The 15119-nt window shown below is 37.8% G+C and overlaps 1 protein-coding gene across 1 annotated transcript in view; it reads left to right on the top strand.

The window, feature by feature from the left end:
• The first annotated feature begins 431 nt into the window (after positions 1 to 431).
• The window catches only part of itpr2 (inositol 1,4,5-trisphosphate receptor, type 2), a 77269-nt gene continuing 62581 nt past the window's right edge, over positions 432 to 15119 (top strand). The window contains exons 1-8 of the mRNA XM_033968545.2: positions 432 to 809; positions 7652 to 7722; positions 8778 to 8896; positions 9561 to 9647; positions 10611 to 10769; positions 12396 to 12494; positions 12755 to 12838; positions 13155 to 13301. Of these exons, the coding sequence (XP_033824436.1) occupies positions 718 to 809; positions 7652 to 7722; positions 8778 to 8896; positions 9561 to 9647; positions 10611 to 10769; positions 12396 to 12494; positions 12755 to 12838; positions 13155 to 13301 (858 nt within the window). The 5' untranslated portion in view covers positions 432 to 717. The remainder of the gene's footprint in view (positions 810 to 7651; positions 7723 to 8777; positions 8897 to 9560; positions 9648 to 10610; positions 10770 to 12395; positions 12495 to 12754; positions 12839 to 13154; positions 13302 to 15119) is intronic.

The following is a 15119-nucleotide window of genomic DNA, read 5'->3' as shown; positions in this document are numbered from 1 at the left end:
CCTCTAAGAGCAGGTGGGGTTCTGCCATTCTTTGTAACTCTAGGGGGCAGTGTCAAGCTGTTCTTTATAAAGTAATGGTGAAGCGTGTGGTTGGGTTGGGCTCTAGTGCCCTCTGCTGTGACAAAATGTGAAGTACAAACAGGGCAAATGTATCTGATGATTGATAGATTGTTAATTTAACTTTCTAGCTGCATGCACTTGACTAATAATAATAAGAAAATAATTAACACATGGAAACAACTGGAATGGATGGTGTTTTATGTGAAAGCAAAGTAGGCTCATTAAATAACAGGTGCATCATTAAGTATAACAGTTTTAGATGCTCCATTTTACTGTTTAGTTTTACCTGATTGTATTACAGGTGGCGCGTAAAAGAGGAAAATAACCCAGTGTAGTGAAGTGTCCATGCGCCCTGGCAGCAGCAGTCTCCTCCCCCTGAAGTGGATGAGAAGAAGAGCCAGACCTCTGCGCTGTGTCTCATACAGGAAGGAGCTGAATAAGTGCAAAAACTCAAGGCTTTTTTGAAATTCGACTGCACACTTTGCACTTTGGTTTTCTGCGCCAACTCGTAGATATGCAGAGCAGGAAGACTGAGCGCACCATGAGGACTGTCGTTAAACTGGAGGCGCTCTAACGCGTGGATTATTTTGTACGAACGAAAAGAAGTGACTGAAGTTTTTAAATGGGAAACTAGCTACAACTTTGTCCTACACGAAAATGTCAGAACACCGCTCCAGTTTCCTTCACATTGGAGACATCGTGTCTCTTTACGCGGAAGGCGCAGTGAATGGATTCATCAGTACTTTGGGGTAAGTGCTGCGTTTTGCATCTCTTTCCCTTCTCAGCGGGAGGAGTTCAGTTGACATAATCTCTGTTTAGTCTCACATTTCACCCTTTATCTTTACTGTAAACGTTTTAAACTTTGCATGGCACCATTGGCAACACGATAAGGTCAATAGCTGCTTTCTTGGAAGAGTTGTGTTGGATTTGATCAGTCCTGTCAGAATGATTATGAAACTATAGATCCACACTTAATATATTTAAGTGTAGGCTTTTTCTACAACAGAGACATACGTTTTACATCTCTGTTGTCTTTGGCACTGGCAGCATGCGTTTGTTTGGCATCTCATCCCTTCTCATCCATAGTTCAGTCTCATATTTCACACTTTTTCCTAACTATAACTTTTAAACTTTGTATGTAACCATTGGCACCACTGGGGTCAATGGCTGCTTTCCAGGGAGTTGTTTTCAGACTTTGGAGGCTGCCTGCTGTCTTGTCTGTCCAGATGCAAGAGCTTTGACACTTCTGGAGGCTATGAGGTCATCAGACGTGTCCAGCTGAGTCCACCCCCTCTTCTCCGGGACACTGAAAGAGGTGGCCCCAAGCAAAGAGAGGGGAGAGGGCCCCATTAATGGTGGGCTTTAACCAGGGGAGATAATGTCCCTATGGTTGTAAAATAGCTATCACTTAAACGAGACAATAACTGCTAATGTTTGGTCACTTCCACAATTCTAATAATGTCCTATATGCTGTTATATTCAGCATTTTGAGGACTTTTTTCCCATTTAAATTATATTGTATTCTGTTTTAAATTGTTAATGATTAAGGCAAATGGCATGGATAAGCTATTGGCTCACTTTTTTGTGTTTGCAACAACTCTTACTACCACTGTTACTTCTGCTACTACACTTAAACTACTTCCATAACTATTTTCTACTACTAATTTTAAAACCATGATACCTACTGCAACTAAAGCTATTATTATTACTGGCCTATACTAACTAAATTGAATCAACTTGTGATGTTGTTTCTAACACTAACACTGTTCAGCCTAATACCTCAGTGTGTACACTGACCATAAGAAGTGTATACATATTTGTATTGTGTGATTTGGCATGGCTGTGTGTTCCTATGAGATTTTAGTCCTGTCAGAAGCATTTTAAAGCAACAGATAAAGAAACGAAAATCAGATACTAATCAATACTAAAACTAGTACCGAAACTAGGTACTATCAACACTAAAAAAGTCACATTCACGGGACAGAAATGAACCCTTTCTCAATAGATTTAGAATGATCTTGAGCTGTATCAGAACAAGTATAACACCACTAGTAGTATGATTTTATGTTGACATTCTATTGTCTAAAGAAAGAGTGTGTTTTTATTAGCATAGTGTTATGGGAATCAGTATCGAGTATCAATTTTATTCCTTGGTATCAAAATCAAATTCGACATTTTAACAACACTAACATAGACTTGCACCTCTCTGTCCTTCTTTGCACTGGCACCACGTGTTTGTTTGGCTGTTGTTTCCTCCGTAGTTGCATACGTCAGTGAAGAAGGTGAAATGCTGGGTAGGCAGGTTCTGAGTGCTCTCTGGCCCCAAGGAATGAGGCTGCCCCACCCACCCCTCTCCCTCTCTCTGCTTCCTGCTCCATTCTTCCTGCTAAGTCTATCTGCAGCCATCACAGATAGAAATAACCAAGACCTTTGAAAGCGTAACATTGAGCTTTACTTAAGTTATTTATCAAGATGAAGTTAAACAGTTAAAGAATGTACTTCCACCAGCTGTAAATGTTGCTACTATTACAGCTACTTCTTCAACTTATACCAGTACTACATCTATTCCTGCTACTACTGTCTGCTGCTACTACTACTACTAATGATAATAATGACCTACTACTACCATTTTTTTCTCTGTTGTTATGACTTTATCTAATTTTCTACTAGGAGTGGGCTATATTGACAGTAATGAATCTCAATATTGAATTGTGTCAGTGCAGCAGAAATGTCTTAAAACATGTCTTTTAAATATATTGAGATTTTGGTATCAGACAAATGTGAATTGACTGTGAAATACTCACAAAACAGCACCTTTTAAAAAAAAATTTAAACGATATACTCAATATTCAAATTTTGCACAGCCTTCTTTCCAAAACAACAAGCCCATCTTTTTTTCTACTATTAATATCACCTTTTGAATAGCAATTTGTTTATCTACTTTGGAATTAGACTCAATTTGAACTGGATTTTTACTTTCAAATTTGATTTGGTTCAAGGCTAAATTCCCATAAACCTCATTTTCCAACGCGTAAATAGATTGAATAAAAGTGTCTTGTATTTTTACTCTGGTGTTGAGGTAAATAAACAGAAACCTTATCTCTGTCATTACTCTTTGTGGGCTCTGTTGTGTGCAGGGCGAGTACTCAAGGTCCACAGAGATGGAGGAGCAGTATCTAAAGCAAAGAGCTGTACTCCCTGAGAGTGCATAACCAGGCCTCTGCCCATGTTTACACAGGGCTACTTCAAATGATTGTGTTCTGTAGACACCTTAGGGCTTACATGGGTTAAATGGATTCATGAGGGCTTTGTATGTTAATATCTGCCTAAACCAATGCTACAACAAAATTTATAAAGGCAACATAGGCCTATCCTGTACACACTAACTAGAAATGTACAATACTAGTACTATATTTATATCACCGCCTTTAAGAGGTGACTAAAAGGAGAGGGTGAAATCTTTGCTAATACCAGTATAGTGAGGGAAGTGTTCATACATCTGTAGACGTTCTTGAGATATTGGGATATATATGTATATTTTCAGTTTCTAATAGAAATAAAGTCAAGTTTCAGATATTGTTTTCAGGTGAACAGAGACACTAGCTCAGACCTAGATCCCTTGTTACTGAAACTGTACTTCATTGTGATTGGTCAACCCCATCTGTCCTGACAGTAAAAGAAGTGGCTTCGTGTGTCTGTGTTTGAACCTGTAACGCTGCATTAAAGAAGACACATTATGTTTTATTGGGGAATATTCACATACAAATACCGTGTTTGAGCCTTAAAGCTTACATGTATGACCTGATCAAAGGCATGACACCGCAGGATTACTCAAAGATGCATCAAAATATGACAATATCACCAACATTTCATATCATCAAACAGATAAAATCATGGCTCTGTTTTTATTGTCCAGCCCGGCTAACCATTGGTGGAATGTAACAAAGTAAACGGAGTAAAGTACTGTACTTGAGTATAAATTTGAGGTATCTGTACTTTACTGGAGTACATTTTCCAGTGAATACTTTTTACTTATACTTCACTACATTTGAGGGCAGCATCTGTACTTTCTACTCCACTACATTTTCAACTGGACTTAAAATTACTTTTTTTTTCTTCTCTGAGACCTGGTGAAAAGTATGAAGTATTTATTTTTAACAAATTCATAATTTGAGGAAACACTCTCAATACACACATAAAACAGGCAGGAAAAAAATATGTCACAAAATTCAACAAAATCAGTACATTTGAACCCTACTTTTACTTAAGTAATAAAATTGAGTACTTCTTCCATCACTGCTGCTAACACATTAACTCTTTTAGTACCAACAAAAAATAAACAAGTGGTCATTTGAGCGATATACAGTAAAGTTGTTCCTCAATTTGTTTGTTTACTGTAGACAGAATTGAAATTAAGATTTGCATAGAAACCTAAACCCATTATTTCCTCAGCCCATCCTAAATATACTACCAGAGTATATTTGCTTAAACCTTGTCCAATAGCCAGTGATACTGTCAAGCCCTGAAAATATACAGCAGGTCAGAATTAAAGTTTTTGTGCCTTTCTCTCATCAGCAAGTTTTAACACGCTTTAACTGACTGCAAAGTTTTTCTTTCTTATTCATGTCACACTCTAGTGACTAAACATGCCACCCACAAGCACAACAGTGAACCCAGCATTACTGTTTTTCTGTCTCTGCACTTTTTTTTAGTGATCAGGCTAAATTTAGCTTAAACCCAACCTGCCTAGTAATATTTATCATTGGTTCATGTTTAACTCGGCTCGAGGCCTGCCCCTATTTGAACTGTGCTGTAAGGTCACATGGCTTTTCCAGATAGTCTTCCTGTTTAGTGTCTTGCCACTTAATAACACTTCCTATGGCCTATTGTCTAATGCCAATATGTGAATCTAATAACGGCATAAAGGAAATGATTAAGAGATATATCTTAAAAGGAAATGTTGACTCGTTTCAGTTGAGTGGGTGGGCTTCCAGTTTTGTTTGAAATGAGTGGGTTGTGCAAAGTGTATTGTCTTCCTTCTTGGTTCAGTAGATGTCAATGAATGAATAATAAGAAAACAGCAATCACATACATTACAAATTTATATAAAATAATTAGTAATGTTGTAACCTTAGGGCGTTTTGGCAAAATATAACGTCTGGTTCTAGTTGCAAACTCCAAACAGATGGAAGTAGAGCGAGTGTGTGATAGTTTTCCCTGATGACTTTAAAAAGATGTCCACATCCAGTTTAAAACTAGTTGGCAGTTGGTAGTCGGCTCCATTCTGGGACAGTCTATGAGAGAAAATGAGTTGTATTTGGTTTTGAGTGTTTGATATTTGTACGGATGATTAGATCTTGTTATTGGTTTGTTAACATGAATGCAGAATACACATGTAAATGAAAACCCCCACAACTTGGCCGTCATGTACAATGGTGTAATTAAAAATAAATCGACATTACAATTCAGCCAAAGCTTTATTTTTTATTTAATTTGGACATGTTTACATTGTATTTGGGCATAAAATTAAGAAATGTTTATAATTTGAAGTAAAAATTGTGCATACCCTACCTTTTTAAATTGTGCACACCTTAACAATTTCAATATTATCTAGACCAGAGTTTCTCAAACCATGGGTGATATGTGGATTTGGGTTAATCCTTGTTGAACTATTCATACCTTATTTAGCCCTAATTTAGACCTAGAATGGTCCTGTTTTAAATCTATTGGTATCGTAAAGACCAGGCGATACTTGATGTGATTTAGACAATACATCACACGCCCCTAATAATTATCTCAACATATTTTAACACTTTTGTTTTTGTTTGTTTCCGCACAGCACATATTGATCAGTTCTTCTTTTCTTTGGAGTCCCATTGATTTTCATGTTAGTCAGGTATAGTCCCAGAGAGGTGCACCTTGCTCCCCGGGGAGGGCCACACACTCTGTTTCCTTCGTGTATTTGTATTCTGTTCCTTTTTCCCAGAGTTGGGTCTTTGTCAGCCTTTAGACCCTCAGACCCTTTTAAACTGTTCTTTTGTTACTTCTCCCTCAGCAGTGGCAGCAATTATAAACTACACCAAGGGCGATTGAAGTTGCAAATGTTATTCTAGTTTTCTTTTTAAAATGATTAGCGCTGTAGTAATTCCGCTGTGTAGTTGAGTAATTGGTCAATCGGGCTAATACAAATGGTTATGGTAAATCACATTCCCTCATGTGTACAAATGTGTTTAGACATCGGCTGTTTCTGTCAGACGGGCAAACATTTGAAAACGTGCAGGTTAGAATCTCTGTTGGCAGATTGTTCCAGTGACTCACAGCGACAGAGGCTTGTTTGGTGAGTGTGGTCCCACATTTGGGGACACCGCAATCTCCTCTGGACGATGAACGTGTTACTTCAGACATTTTTTTAGATACAAATACACTGTTTCCTATTTTTTTTCACATTAATTGTTGTTTTTGCATAAACGTCCCTATACAAGTCTCTTGAGTGGCGTTTGCGTCAGACATACAAAGATACGTAATAGTTTTGAGAGTTTTTGTCACGTCCCCTTTTCAGTCTTTAGTCTCATGTCTTTAATCATCTAAGAATTTCCTTTGACTAAAGCCTTAAAAATTATACAGACTAGTAAAATAGATGGCTAGGTATAGGTATTTTACAAGCTAAAATCAGGCCTGTAATTATATTAGGAGGTCATATTTGAATGGCTTGTCTCTCTTCAAACAACTGGAAGAAAATCTCATGTGGGTTAAGTATTTAGGAGGTGGGAGAGGAAAGAGGAGTCAACAAGAAAGAAGGAAGACAGTTTTGTGTGCTTGCATTCTGTTGATCTGAATAGATGATAAAGTACAATTTAGAACTGTGCCATTAATCTAATTTTGATAGAGATTCAGTCATTTTTAATTGCCAATATTAAGCTTAGATCTTTTTAAATGGACAAGTCTATAGCCAGTCCTCTGTCAGGAAAAGCATGTGGTTTGGGTCAGAATTCAGACTTGAAAGAAGAAATTGTTGAAAATGTTTTTGTTAAATGGCAATGACTAAAAGTCTGTATTGTTTATGTTCAGGAAATGAATACAAATAAAAATGGGTCTCAATATTATCTAAGAAAAACTAAAATGATTAAATTTTTGGTATTTCACCCAGTCCAAATTCAAACTGATTTAAATTTTTCCTTTTCCATAATGGTAGCAATAGTTTCATAATGACATTATGTTAAGCACACTACAAGGCATTCAGTAAAATTTCCGGTCTCTACCATAATCACAAACCGCAGCCTACGCTTTAGCAGAGCACCATGGAATGATAAATGATCAGAGATAAGAGATATATTTCTTGCACGGCTGGCGTGCTCCCTGTCCTCCTCCATGAGCCATGTGTATCGTGAACTGTGTATTCAAAATAGTGAAGCCTATGAACCGTTGTGATTTGGCCGTGAGAGAAACCACTCTTCATGCAAATGCTAAATGCTCCTGGCTGACCGAGCGTAACTGTTTGAGCTGCACAATGTCACATAACAATAACACCAGGATGAAATGTCTTGGACTGTGTAAAGCTATATAAACTGAAAGCTTTATTATTCTGTTACAGACTGGTGGATGACCGCTGTGTGGTCCAGCCTGATGCCGGAGACCTCGCCAATCCTCCCAAAAAGTTCAGAGGTACAGTGTGTTGCATACATTAACGATTAATAAATGAGCGTGCTGTGTGTAAATAATGGATATTATGCTCTTAAACTCGGAAAAAAATATTACAGTACCATAAATAATTAGCATTGTCACAGAGATCCATTAAGGCAAGGGAAGTTTATTTGTATAGCACAATTCATCTGTTAAGTAATTCAAAGTGCTTTACAGAATAATAAAAGACATTAAAATCACAATACAACAAATCAAAACATAAACAATCATCATAAAATTAATATTAAGAGAAAAGTGTAGAATAAAACCCTTTCAGTCATATGCATAGCTAAACAAAACTGTTTTGAGTCTGGATTTAAACATTGTCAAAGTAGAGGTCTGTCTCACATCTTCAGGAAGACTGTTCCAGGTTTTAGTCCCTGAAGTCCTCCTCATGTGAGATGGTTCATGTGGCTCTAACATGTGGGAGATGTTCTTTGGTGCTGGTCCATGGAGAGACTTGTTCACACAGAGCTGCTTTAAAGTCTATTCTCTGAGCCACAGGAGCCAGAGACTTGAGCACAGGACACATGTGTGAAGTATTCTTGGTTCTAGTCAGGACCCGAGCAGCAGTGTTCTGGTTGTAGTGCAGCTGTCTTAAGGCTCGTTTGGAGAGGCCAGTGAGCAGGACATTACAGTTTGGTTTTGACAGTATAACTTAGATTCTTGCAATGTTTTTAGATGTTAAAAACACATTGTTCATTACTACTAAGTTATAGTCTGTCTACACAGTACACTTTAACCTGATATGGGCTGTGGAGTGGAATATTATGTTTGGAGGTCGTAGTGAGATTCTTTGAAATGTGTATGTGCTGATATAAGTATTCCGTTAACATTGCCATTGCCGTAACTATGTATAATGCTTTACGTTTTATTACAGTAAAAATGAAATTAAGATCTAAACTGTGAGTGTATGTGTGGTCATATATTAAAATGGCATATCTGTGTCTATTAGATGATCAAGCCTTTGCAGTTACAGTGCACTTGCATAAGTATAAAGGGCTATTTTACTGATTGACTTGTGTCTCTTCTGTCAGATTGCCTGTTTAAGGTGTGTCCCATGAACAGATACTCTGCACAGAAACAGTTCTGGAAAGCCAAACAAGGGAAACAGGGAAACAACAACACCCAGGCCGACCTCTTTAAGAAGTTGCAGGTACAACACCCATCACTATTTTTGTATAAATAGTGATTGTATATTTTGTATATATTTGTATGCTCCCATTGTATAATTTATTGCAAAGTTGTAGAAAGCCTCACAGAATTGTTGTAATTGTTTAATACCTGTATTTTCGTCCTTTTGAAATCATCTATTTGCCTGACCAGCCAAGAATGCACAGAGTTATATTTACATAGTCTGGACAGGTTTTATCTCCAGTGATTGACAGGTGAATTAGCCAATCAGGGACTTACATAATTCAGCTGTTTATGAGTGAAAAGCAAGGGGAAACGCTATGGCAAGACAGAAAGACAGAATTCTGCAGAATCAATGTGTGAAGCTCTCAACACTGTTAATCTACACAAGTTTGAATACACGACTTTGCCTAAGTTTGACTTTAGAAGAAGCAGAGGAGGATGAGACTAAACTGAGAGTCTGTAGAATATACAGAGATAACCAGTCTAATATGGGTAGTTTGATGTTATTTACCAGCTGCAACAAACCAAGGCCTATATTTATCTGAGGAAATCTTGATAATGATATTTTTAAATGTATTCTCATATTGTGTGAGACTATTATTCCACAATATTGCTATTATTGCTACCTTCCTAGTTCCTTTATGTGTTGTCTGATTGTTCATTGCATATCTCTTGTTTCCCAGCATGCTGCAGAGCTGGAGCAGAAGCAGAATGACTCTGAGAATAAAAAGTTGTTGGGAGAAATAGTCAAATACAGTAACGTCATCCAGGTACGGCCCAGATATTAGATGGCACTAGCACTCCTAGCACTCCTAGCACTCCTAGCACTCCTAGCACTCCTAGCACTCCTAGCACTCCTAGCACTCCTAGCACTCCTTAGCACTCCTAGCACTCTTAGCACTCTTAGCACTCCTAGCACTCCTAGCACTCCTAGCACTCCTAGCACTCCTAGCACTCCTAGCACTCCTTAGCACTCCTAGCACTCCTAGCACTCTTAGCACTCCTAGCACTCCTAGCACTCCTAGCACTCCTAGCACTCCTAGCACTCCTTAGCACTCTTAGCACTCTTAGCACTCCTAGCACTCCTAGCACTCCTAGCACTCCTAGCACTCCTAGCACTCCTAGCACTCCTAGCACTCCTTAGCACTCCTAGCACTCCTAGCACTCCTAGCACTCCTAGCACTCCTAGCACTCCTAGCACTAGCGAGTGTTTGCTTTATGTTTACATTGGGTTGGGTCAGTCATTATAGTCATTATATTTTACCAGAGGCCGTTCAGTCACAGAGGTACAGAGGTGGGTGTATTATTACACCTACAAATCACTGTCATTATCAGTGTTACTGTTTTGATACTACAGCTACAGATCATCAAAAGTACAGGTAGTGACTCAACCTGATTCAAAACTTTCACAATGCCATGGTGATCATGAAATACACTCACAACAGAATGTAACTTTCAGTACACAAGAACACATGATCTATTCCAAAACTATTCAGGAAACATCCAACTTGTTCAAACGAGTTTCTTATTTCAGATACTAGTTTTAGTATCAATCAGCATTAATGCATTGACACTTTTGACAACCCCATTTTTGGAGCACAGCATGTGTCAAGAAAGAGGATAAAAAGTCTGCAAATTAGATTTTATTAACCATTTCAAATATTCATGTTCTTGAAAATCTAAAGCATTATTGGCAAAATCTTTTTTATGAATACCATATATTTCCGTTACAGCTTCTCCACATAAAGAGTAACAAATACCTGACGGTGAATAAGCGTCTGCCGGCTCTTCTGGAGAAAAATGCCATGAGAGTTTCTTTGGACCCGGACGGAAACGAGGGCTCCTGGTTCAACATCCAGCCCTTCTGGAAGCTCCGCAGTGAGGGAGATAATGTAAGACTTATCAGTATGTCGCTATTTTAATACAATATGGCTGCAACTAAAGACATTCATGGTTGACTTGAGACTTGCATTGTGCATCTGTTAGTTGACTAAAAGGTTTGCCTGTCAAGTCCATAATATTTTTCAGTATTTTTTATACAGAGGGATATCAGTCTGGTCACCACTCCCTCTGTCGTGCCTCAACCCAGACTCAGACAGTACCGTGCAGTTAGATTTGTTTATTTCAGTGATGCATGTGAAATGAAGAAGCTCATTGGCCACCCATCATTTTGAACAAAATCAAATCTCTCTCATATTCAGCAGAAATCCTTAATATTTTTCAGTCCACTGTGATATTTTTTCCTTTCTTTTTTTCCTCCTAAGCAACCATATTTGTTTTGATACGGGCAAACCATGCATACCCCTGATTGGCTAGTCCACCTGTCTATCACGCCCATTTGAACTCTGGGAGATTCACCAGTGACCAAACTCACATCTTTGTAAAGTGTTGGAGAAGAGTGTATTCTGGATCCCAGGCAAACTAAAAGGGAAAGATCCAACCATATATTTGACACAAGGTGCACTGATAAGAAAAGTGTTGTCTAAAAAATGCAGAATACGTTGATGTTTTACTGAGCTCCTGTTACCTCAGCCCAGGCCTTTCTGCTGTGCTCCATATAATTCTTTGTAATCCTAATAAAGATAATAAAATGACACTTTTGACAAATTAATGGACTAAATAACTAAAGGCCTGCTCTCCTACAACAGTACAAGTAACCAGATTCACCTTTTTATGTGAATAATTACATGTTATAAACCAGTTACGTGTCCTGTTCCAGTAACATGTCTATTTTGTCCTTTCTTTTGGCTTTAGCTTCCTATGGTTAAAGGTATTGCTTTTGATTGTGCATGATATTTGTGCATTATGTAGTCATAATACAGGCTGTGTGTTGCATGTAAACATTTAGAAGTCAGATCAGTTTTATCTTGTGTGTAAGTGTTTCCAATAGCAACTGCACAAACTGGCAGTTCTTTGGAAACAGGCTGGAATGCTGCATCACTATAGGGCCACCATAGAGTAACATAGAAAACAGCAATTTGATATGAACTAGAATGAGTTTTTCTGTGTGCTGTTTTTATCATGGCATGAATGAATAGATTTTAGACCATGCATCACACCTGCACGGATGCACCACTTGTTTTTCTTCACTTTTGTATTTGACAATTTGAGTGTTTCTGCTCACGTCAATACTTAAAACTATAAATATAGTTGTATTTTTGTATATCTCTGTTAAGATGTACTTTTCTAATTGCTTGTTAGTTGTTATGCTTTGCCTGGAATGTTCCACAGTATGGCATTAAACATGTGTATCTATAATTTATGTTTTTATTTATTGTTCAAAAAAACCTTGAAAAACATGCTCTCTTACTATGAGCAGGTTCGCCACTCCACAATTTTTGACCTGTGATCTGGTGGGTACTGTCACCTGCTTATCTACATGGAGATGGATAATGCCATACTGTGGGAAATTCCAGGCAAAGCAATAACATCTCCATGGAGACAAGCCGGGAGCGAACCCTCTACCCAAAAATTTACGCTGCGCACTTTTAATATATATCCTGTGTGTTGATTTGAAGGTGGTGGTTGGGGACAAGGTGGTCCTGATGCCAGTGAACGCGGGCCAGCCTCTTCATGCCAGTAACATTGAGCTCCTAGACAACCGCGGATGCAAAGAGGTATTATACATCAAATGGTCATGTTATGTAGTAAACATAAATGGTACATGGAGAGATCTGTTTATCTCCAAATATTGTGTGTTGAAAAAGTGGCCAGTATCTTTTAAAACTTTAAAAAAGCCTTGAGAAAAACTAAATGTGCTTTGTGTGAAAGTGATTATGTTGTGTATGCCATCATCATTTTTAATAGTTTATTTTAATTATTTATTTTTACTAGCTTTAAGAATAATTTACTACCCCAACCCTCTTTCACACTACAGGTTAATGCAGTCAACTGCAACACCAGCTGGAAAGTGACTTTGTTCATGAAATTCAGCGATTACAGAGAGGACATCTTGAAAGGGGTGAGTTTGTTTAGTACATTTTAGTTTAGTTTGCTTATTTTTAGAAGTAATGAGCTCTTCACTGAGATGAGAGTTTAGTACAGGGCCAGCGCTAATGCTCTGATATCATAGTCAATAGTATTAAAATGATGGGTTTTATGCATGTAGCTAATTGGTTGTAATTTTACCTATCTATAGAAAAAGTAGAAATCAGTATTGTAAACCAGATATTATTTATTTTCGACGTTATACTGGAAACTTTGAACCCAACTGTATTTGAAATAGATACTAATAACTGAAATCTGATATAATATACTGCTCTGTTGTTTGTTTCCAGGGCGATGTGGTGAGGCTCTTCCACGCGGAGCAGGAAAAGTTTCTCACTTCAGACGAGTACAAGAAGCAGCAGCACGTGTTCCTCAGGACGACCCTAAGACAGTCGGCCACTTCAGCCACCAGCTCCAAGGCCCTGTGGGAGGTCGAGGTGAGGAGCAGATGCAATATACGACTGATAAACTGTCAAATGTACTGTAAATAATGGGCTGCATGATTTTGGATTAAATTTTGTTTGTCTGTCAAAACAAATACAAGAAAGTAGGGTATTCAAAAATATTGAAATCAAATACTAATAGATACTAAAACTAGTATCAAAACTAGATACTCATTTGAACAAGTATTGATACTAAAAGTCACATTCACAGGACAGAGATGAACCTTTCCTGATCAGCTTTAGATTGACCTTGAGTTGTATCAGACCGAGTATAAGACCACAGACTAATATGCACCATGGACCTGTGGAATCTACTGGACACTGAGGGAGTACACACATATAAGGACACATGGGAAGAGATAAGAAAGTACTATTATTTAATGTTCAAAATCACATCCTTGATTTTGGTACCGTTTCTTTAGACAACACCATTACTAACCCAAACACAAAAAAGGTTAAATGATAAACTCTGCAAAATATACTATAAAACAGCTGCATGACTTTGAAAAAAAAAAATAAAAAATCATCTTAAGTGCACTATTTCTGACATACATTTTATTTCAGTTGCAATGAGATTGAAGTGCTTTACAGATAAGAAATCCATTAAAGTCACAATGCAAGCAAAAAAAACAACAATCTATATATCATAAAATTTACATTAAATGAGTGCAGAATAAAAACCTTTCATATGTATAGCCAAACAGAACTGTTTTGAGCCTTCTTACATTTTCAAGAACACTTTAGCTGCATAAAGTCAGGATAATTACTGGTTTGGGAAAGAAATGCAATTACTTAAAATTGCTGTGTTTGCTATTTGCTAATTGTGACCATTGAACTGGCAATTTTGTTTGGATTGCGCTTCCCAGCGTTGCGTCTCTCTACCTCATGTCAGCTGTGGCTACAATAGCAGCTTACTGCCACCAAGTGTGGAATAATGTAATGTAAAGTGCTGTGGGTGTCTCCAAAGGTGCGATGTGAATCCACTGAATTATTGGTGAACAATATGAGGGATATTGTTAAATATTGCCAGTTACACTTCTTTACTTGCAGTGGGTATTGTTCTTTTTTTTTCAATTATTTTTCTGACCTGACCATCAATGAAAAGTCTCACATGGGGGTATAAAAGCCTTGGCCTGGAAAAAAGTATATATAAAAGGAGAATCGCAAGAATGTCCAACACTCACAGACTCTATAGTGCCATCTAGAAGTGGCGTCAAAAATAATTTTATTTATTCTATTTTTACTTTATTTTTTCTAATTTTTTTTTAGATTGAGATGCTTGGGATGAAACATAGGGCATTTTTTTTACAGTTCACCAGCAGGGGTGCCAGTACAAAAAAAACAACAACACACACACACACATGCTTTGTCCAAACGAGATTCACACTTAATGCTACAGTTCTACAGCGCCACCAATGGGACTGGGGGAAAAAATGGTTCAAATTGGAACCCCTATTGTAGAGAAGTAAATTTTCACGTACGCTGACAAAATTCAAAACGGTGATAGAGCATCACTGTCCCATGATGAACAGGAAGTCGGCCATATTCGATTTAAATTTCATTGCCAGTTTGACTTCCAGTCCAGTCCTAGGTTTTTGGTCCAAATGAGCTCAGATCTGGCATACAATATGAAGAGACCTTGTAATACTTTGTTTTTGGGATGCTCTTCACTGTGTGCCCATAGCACACCAGTGAAAAACACCTTAATTTCCTGTTTCTTTGATGACTTCTCACAGCCACAGGCATTGGCTGAGAGAGCTCAAAATGTTATCACTGGTGCAGAATCCAGATATGAACAGAACAAAGAAAAAA

This window comes from Periophthalmus magnuspinnatus, chromosome 6, assembly GCF_009829125.3.
Source record: "Periophthalmus magnuspinnatus isolate fPerMag1 chromosome 6, fPerMag1.2.pri, whole genome shotgun sequence".
NCBI classification, from domain to species: Eukaryota; Metazoa; Chordata; class Actinopteri; order Gobiiformes; family Gobiidae; genus Periophthalmus; species Periophthalmus magnuspinnatus.
Note: the sequence above shows the minus strand (reverse complement) of the source record. Positions and strands in the feature narration are given on the sequence as shown.